The sequence below is a fragment of the Elephas maximus genome, chromosome 9 (assembly GCF_024166365.1).
Source record: "Elephas maximus indicus isolate mEleMax1 chromosome 9, mEleMax1 primary haplotype, whole genome shotgun sequence".
Classification (NCBI taxonomy): domain Eukaryota; kingdom Metazoa; phylum Chordata; class Mammalia; order Proboscidea; family Elephantidae; genus Elephas; species Elephas maximus.
Genome location: NC_064827.1, coordinates 113807998 through 113815930, shown reverse-complemented (window position 1 = coordinate 113815930; position 7933 = coordinate 113807998). Strand labels below are relative to the sequence as shown.

General features: G+C 47.6%; 1 protein-coding gene across 1 annotated transcript; it reads right to left on the bottom strand.

The window, feature by feature from the left end:
- Nucleotides 1-1016: 1016 nt before the first annotated feature.
- LOC126082516 (NUT family member 2G-like) lies at nucleotides 1017-7389 on the bottom strand. The gene is made up of 7 exons (XM_049895017.1): nucleotides 6707-7389; nucleotides 5193-5321; nucleotides 3866-4005; nucleotides 2517-2812; nucleotides 2087-2203; nucleotides 1599-1725; nucleotides 1017-1207 (listed from the first exon to the last, which is right to left on the bottom strand). Exons 1-7 carry the CDS (start codon nucleotides 7387-7389, stop codon nucleotides 1017-1019), a joined length of 1683 nt encoding a protein of 560 aa, XP_049750974.1.
- Nucleotides 7390-7933: the final 544 nt, after the last annotated feature.

Below are 7933 nucleotides of genomic sequence, written 5' to 3'. Positions count from 1 at the left end.
AATATATTTCCAACACATTCCGTCTCGTTCTGTCCTGACCAGAAATAGCATACTACCACTGCTTATTTAGAAGTCCTCTTGAGAATTCATGATAGCATTTCTTAGAGTAAATGCAGAGAAATAGAGAACCACGCCTCTAAGAAGCCAAGCCTTGATCCTGTCAAGTCAAATAAACCACACAGGAAAATCCCTGGGTGTGCTGAGGATCATTTAAGATCTGTTGCCTGGCATTTTTCTAGCAAACAGAAAAAAAGAACCTTCAAGAAAAGTGCAGCCTCCAGGCTCAATTATAGAGACATTAGTTAATGACCAGGAAGGCTGAAAGGTTGAAATGCAAATGCCATTAATAGATCATTAAGAGACAGAGATATTGATAGGATACCCACAGAAAGCACCCGAAACCAAGCCACAACTTATGAAAAATGGATGATGGAAGTGACCACTGGCAATTTATCAGTGAGCCCTGAGTGGCCAAAGCCAGACTGTCCCCAGGAGTATCCTGAGGACATCAGGTAAAGCTGGAGGAAAGAGCTGGGTAAGTCACATCACATGTGGATCAGGAACACAAGGGACTCCTGTATCTTTTCCTTTTCACAGCACCACAATCCGTCCAGCAGCAGAGGAGGACAAGAAGAAAGAGTCAATGAAAATTTCTTCCAACAAAATTATGTTTAATCCCAGTTTACAGAGGACTATTCCTTAAATAAAGCTACTGTGCTTCATCTCCCACCACGGAAGTAGATGTGCACCCTGCCCAGGCTCTGGCCTCCTTCTCTGCCCTCATCGCGTCTGTACAACAGCCAAGAAGTACCACTGTGATAGAGGAGGAGCATTAGCCTAATAAGTATGGGGGAGGATTTTACAACCCCAATCTATTTACGGGACCCCAACTTGAGGGTCTGACATACAGAAGAGGAAAGCTCACTGCTGGCTAAGAAGATGCTTCCTCCTTTTTCCATGAGTGGAAGGGTCACACTTTCTTTTTAGAGGCAGTGAGAGTTGGACCTCACCCACAGTCAAGGGTTCCCTCCCAGAGACTCCAAGGTCAGCCCCTGAGTAGGGCCGCTTTGCAGCAAGTGATGGAGCTCCGACTTGAGCTGGGATCTTACACTTGGCAGCTGTATGTCCAGGTTGGCTAAGACTGACTGTCTTCGGAGTTCGGGGCTGGGATTCTCCCCAGGTACCCCAAACGCCACGGTGCAGAATGCTGGAGGCAGGCAGAGGACTCTTGGAAAGACTCCAGGGCAGTAGGATTTCTTGAGATGCCAAGAGGAAGTCAAGGCTGGGGAGATCCTCCTCTTCCTTTTCTTCTTCACTGGACCCTTCTCCTTTCCCAGGTGTTTCACTAATAGGAGAGGCTTGTAAGGACATTAAGGTTTCTCTGTTTCCCAATCTAAGGGAGGTGCAACCAGGACCCCGTTGAGGAGAAGCTGATTGTTCAGACTTAAGTTCCTGTGACATGGGACTCCACATAAAGGGAGCAATTTCTTTTGACTTAGACAGAGGACTATAGCCACTGCCATCTTTTGGTAGATCATCTGCATCCAACTTTTTTGTGCTCATTTTCTCGCTCATCTGTAGTTGGGTCCTGTGGTTACCTGTGCTCCCTGTGCCTTGACTGGTCCCAGACTCTGTACAAGGTGACTCCATGGTTGGCACACCATAAGTTGGGGGTGCCTCCACACCCACTTTTCCTTTCAATTCCAGCAGTCGCTTCTCCACCAGCTGCAAGGAAGGAAAATGGATAATTACTGATTCTGTACAGACTGTGAGAACACATAGCTGAGTGGGTGGTGGAGACCATAATATTGGGGCAGGATTTAGGGAAGTCAGTCACATGAGTGTCCTTCAATAACTAGTACTGCAGCTCTGCCTGTCCATCCTCTTGTGTGGTTTTCCCAACCACAATGCCTTACCACTCCACTCCTCTTCTTGGCCACTCCATTATCTCTTACCTCCTCATTCTGCACCTGCTCCCACACCTGGAGCTGGCCTTCCGCAGAAGCCATGACAGCCAAGGCACTGTCGGGTTAGGTGAAATCCTGTGGGTTTCATGTTATGATTCTCCCTTCCTCCTCTGGTTTACCTGAGTGAGAGTGAGTCCTTCCTCTTCCTCCAGCTCCTGCCTTAAGGACATGGGATCTACCTGAGAATCTGGTGATAGTAACATTTCCAGGAATTGAGGGTGAATAACTGCTTCTACCTGAGAACGGAAGGAGGAGGCATGCGAACATCCTTGACAAGGAGTAACCAGTGATTTAGAAGTTCTAGAAGAGAATCAATAATCTCCCTCTCGAATTTGCATCCAGTATTGTATTAAAATATCACCGCCCCAACGTACCCATATGCAGACACTCATACACGCACACATATATACACCAGAAAACGGCACACACATTGATCATGGAGGAAGGAACAGCTTAATTACAATGTCTGGGGTAAAACTCCAGATGTTTGGTGGGTGGAATGCCAAAAGTACAGAACCCACAGACACCAAACCTCAGGTCCCAGCCCACCTTGGTGATAAATGCTTCCTGTGCATACAGCTTTTCAATGTAGCTCAGGAGTCCTGGGTCTGGGTACAGCTCATTCTCTTCCTGTTGTTCCTCATTTGCTTCTTCTTCACATTTCCTATCTGGCTCCACAGTGGCTGAATGGGCAGTTCCCAGGAGATCTTCCATGATTTCAACATACTCTTTGACAGCTTCAGGAGGGATTTCATGGGACCGCTTGGGCTCCCAAGGGTGCTGGGGTCTGTGTTGATGTTGCTTAGGGGGCTGTGCCATGGAACCTCCCTTCTTTGGAATGAACACTATAGGAGGGGTTGGAAAGAGGATGTTTATGTGGCAGCAAATTTTGGCTCTTTCTACCTGTGACAGATTGAATTGTGCCCCCAAAATGTGTGTCAACTTGGCTAGTCCATGACTCCCAGTATTGTGTGGTTGTCCACCATTTGGGACCTGATGTGATTATCCTATGTATTGTAAATCCTAACCTCTGTGATGTTAATGAAGGAGGATTATAGGCAGTTGTGTTAATGAGGCTGGCCTCAGTCTACAGGAGTCTACAGTCTACAGGATTCGATTGTATCTTGAGTCAATATCTTTTGAAATGGAAAAGAGAGAAACAAGCAGAGAGGAGAGGAACTTCATGCCACCAACAAAGAAGTGCCCAGAGTGAAGCCCATCCTCTGGACCTGAGGTCCCAGTGCTGAGAAGCTCCTATACCAGGGGAAGATTGATGACAAGAAACCTCCTCAGAACCAACAGAGAGTAAAAGCATTCCCCGAGAGCTGGTACCCTGAATTTGGACTTCTAGCCTCCTAGACTGTGAGAGAATAAATTTCTGATTGTAAATCCATCCACTTGTGGTATTTCTGTCATACCAACACTATATAACTAAGTCACTACCAAACCCCATGTTGTAAAGGCAGAATTATGGAGACACTGACATGGTTCCTTGTAGGGCAGGCACACCTGAAGCCACAAACACTGTGAGAGGAGAAAATGTAAGAGGCAGATGGTCTAAGACAGTCAACTTGTGGGGAAACCTGAAACTTGAAACTATTTTTTTACAAGAAGTCTCATTGAGACCCACATTTAAAGCTGATTAGATATTGGAGCCCACCTTTGATAATCCATGTGAGACAGTAGGTATAAAACGTGACCACCTTACTACTAGTGTGTAATGAAGTGTAGCAGAGACCCCAGGCATCTGGCAGTCTCTGCTAATAGAAATAGCCATTGCCCCCTCTTGAAAGAAAAGTACCACACGTGAAGACAATGCATTCTCCCAACTTAACCAGTCCCTACATACCTCCTTTGACCCCTGGCCCGTAGCTCCTGTTGAACTTGCTTAGCCATACCTGGATGCTGGCGAACCATAGTGGATGAAGGCCCGTGAGGATCAAGATTGCGTGGAGCTGGAGGAAGCAGGCAGACAGGCGCATTCCTCTGCTGCAACATCTGAATCTCTAACTCCTCCTCTGCCTCAAACTCCATAAACCTGACAAGGGTGAGGGAGGCACAGGCTGTGCTGAGGAGAAGGCAAGATGCACCAGGAGCCCCAGGACCAGGCAACAGCCAATTATGGGGCAGTGGAGAAAGATGTGCCTTCAATGACCTGTCCAGGTGCCCAGTAAGTCCATTTCCCAGGAGGCACAAACAAGGTTTGGGTCCTTTACATGTTCAGCACATCATGCCTTCACCTGCAGCACAACTCATTATAACATAGGAAGGATGTGAAGGAAATGAGCCCTGCCTTCTTGGAAGCTCGTCCTGACACAGCCCATAGTGCTCACTACCTTTCCATACCTTTAGCACCTGATGGCACACCACAACGCTGACACTGGTTGGTTGAATTGAATCAGACCTATATGACACACAGCAGGACCCACTCATGCACACCGCTCTCCAAGCCTCTCCTGCTCTTGCCTAAAACACACAGTAGAGGTGACAGCCTGAACTTGGAATGTGATGAAGGTGATTGCAGATAACACCAAGGACTAGTTCTAGAGTCCCGGTCCTAGTCTCAAGCTTTGAGGCCTTCGGATATAAACCAGGTGGGCAAGTGGTCCAAGAGACATTTGGAAAAAGGTGGAATGTGAGGTTTCACAAAAACCTCAGGCTCCTCTGATGATTTTTTTTTAAAACCAAGGAAGGAAAGGCAATGAGGGACAGAAACACGTCCAACAGAGTGACTGAGATGCTGCCTTCCCCTGAACACACCTTTCCAGCTTGGGCCATTCTTGGATGGTTGTAGAACACTTTTTTACCAGTTGTCATGAGGAAGAGTGGCCCCAAATTCCCTGTTACCTATACGGACGCTGAGGCAAGCAGGAACTTGTCTGGTACAGCACATCCTCTCACTGCAGAGTATCTACAGCTTGGACTATATCTCCATGGGTAGCCACAGTGTTTATTCCCATTCTGTCTTAACACTCCAGTATTGGGGCACCCACAAATCCAACATGTAGAAGGGGTGAATTATTAAAGAATGTAGAACAGAAAACTCGAAGCAGTGAATGTGGTGGTAGAAGTTGTCTGCGGGTAGAGCGGGATCATCAGGGAACCAGAAGCCCTCTGTACGTGCACACCTCCTCCTCACACACACCCTCTGATTTGTACCAACACTCCCTCTTCATTCACACCTCATCACTCAGTCCCAACAAGGCCAGGATGCCATGGACTCACTTTTGTGCCATCTCATAGAAGATCATCCGGTCAAAATTGCTTTTGCGCTGCCATTCCTGTACAGACTGCCAGAGTCCCTCCTCCAGGGTCATGGTGGGCTTCAGTCTAGCCAAGGATCGCAGGACTGGGCTAAATACCCATGTGTGTTAGTAAGTTTTGACAAATACATATTCTATCCCCATCTTGACCCCACGCCTACACACGTCTTCTGCCCATCATCACATCTATCTTGCTATTTGTCTGTGTCCATCCCTCTTCCAGTGTCTTAGATTTCAAGTGCTTTTGCTCCTAGGATACCACTGGCTGTTTTGGAACCCAGGGAATCCCTAAGACTGCTTGAAATTTGGGTTTAGTGGACTGTGTCTTTATTGCTGGGTGAGTGTTCGGGAGTGGGGGAGGGAGGAAGATGCCTTCAGTCTTTCAGCCATTGAGAGCAACATGTATGTGTAAAAACATCCTGTGAATGTGATCAGAGTTCCATATTGATTGACCTGTTGGGAAGCTCAGGTTTGAGAGAGATGTAGGGTCTGCTCTGAAAAGATAAAGCGTCCCACATGACCAATCACTCTGCCTTTCATTCACAGAAGCCCATGACCCCGCACTTCATTGCCAATTTCCACTCACACACACTGTAGCTAGGAAAATTTCGCTCTTGTGGGTACTTTTTTTTGGACTACACTTCATATTAGGTCATATCATCTTCTTAGCTCTCCCCTTATTTAACCATAATTGTCTCCTTATTTGATGAGATACTCTAGGGTGAGGTTGTACAATGCCCTGCTCAGGATTACAAATCTAAGGAGGACAGAGCCCAAGCCTTTCACCACTATGCATACTCTACAACTTCCCTGTTGTAACTGGAATTCTCCAGAGGATTGAGGGTGGGAGTAAATGTAAAGTGGTTGTCCTAGGCCTTGCCCATTTCTCGTCTCCTGTGGCAATGGCCAAAATATGCTCAGCTCCTATGTTTGAAGGTAAAGAGCAGTGGAAGAACGTAGTGTTTGTGATCTGAGACCAAAATTCACATCATGGCTCCTGACTTTACCACGGTGTTTAAAAAAACCAAAACCAACCCCTTTGCCATTGGGTTGATCCCGACTCATAGTGACACTACAGGACAGAGTAGAACGGCCCCATAGTGTTTCTGCAGAAGGGTGGTGGATTCGAACTGCTGACCTTTTGGTTAGCAGCCATAGAACTTAACCACTGTGCTACCAGGGCTTCTACCACAGTGTTTATAGTCTTCTGTAAATAATACTTAAGGTAACGATTCACATATATATAGATTGACTTCATGTACAAAGTGGTCAGCATTAATCGAGATAAGGCACCTGCAAGTGTTCTACACAGGGAGGTGCGGTTAATATTATCAGGAATTTATTTTCTCATAACATATCCCATCACCCTCATGACCTTCTCTCAAGTGTTCCTAAAGAGCCTAACCTCCATTGTGTCTCCCCAAGATCTCTTTATTTGAAAGCTGCAGGATAATCTCAGCTGATTAGGGCACTCACATGAGAAAGCAGGAAAGAGCTTCTGTATCAGGGCTTTGGGGATGGTGCCTCCGGGCCAGAGACTTGAAGCATTGCCAACGTCGGTAGTTCTGGTAAACACTCTGGGGGTTACAGGAGGCGTCATCCAGTGAAGGTCTGGATTGTGTGGCAGCCAGGCTTTCCTTCCCAGAGGAAGCATGTTGGCCTGAGCAAGCCTTCACCTGGGGGAAAATGGAGGCCAGCTGGGCAGCTGGTGGTGGAGCTTGAAGAGAAAGAGTTGGGGACCAAACTCCCCTATAAGCCTGAGTACCCACAACAGAAGTGTCAGGGATCACAGCAGAGGCTTCCCCCAAAGGGGGTGGAGCATGTTCAAGTGCCCCACTGGCAGCCCCTGGGGTACTGCAATTAAGTGGGTTCTGCACCATGACAAAGGTCTGAATTCCAGGCAGCTCTGCTGATCTCCCTTCTGTCCTCACTTGAACAATGACCTTGCCAGACCTGGCCCCACTGGGGCCCGAATCCCCAACGCTTGGCACCAGAAGTGTCCTGGGGAAAGCAGAGAGCCCTAGAGGGATGCCTGGAGGGCATGGTGAAGTCATGAGGGGCAGCGGGTGCCGCTCCCAGGGTGTTCGGTGCGGGACTCTGGGAGTGTGTCGCGGAAAGGGTAGTGCAGCAAAAGGAGACATGGAGGCACCAGGATTCATGGTCATATCTGGTCCCAGTATTGGAGTTGCTGTTGAGACAAAGGAAAAGGGTAAATGGAGGAGGAGGAAAGGCAACCAGGTGTTAGGTCATCCGAATTCCCTGCCTGGTCACTGGGAATCAGCAAATGAATCTCAACTGATTGGTAGCAGTATGGAAGGGGGAACTGGTGAAGACTGCAAAAAATCCCTGGAGTGATTTAGGTGTTTCTTCCTTCCAGTCGAGAAGATCTCTGCTAGAGAAGTTGTAAGCAGTTCAACCAAGCTATCACTGACAAACAGAACCTGTATCAGGAATCCCAGGCAGACAGGCTGCCACTCTCATAAGCTGTTTCCAACCCGTGGAACAGGGTTGACATCCACTCCGAAATGCCCTCAGTAGGCTCACTAGCAGGGAAGGGACTTTCTGAAATAGAAAGTGTCCTCCGAACTTTCTTGAAGGAGTGAGTCTTCAAAAGAGTGGTTTCCCCATCTCCTCCTGAGCGTTTCTTTTCACGATGCACACTATAAAACCCCTTTCCTCTTTCCCTAACCTTCTGTCTCATTT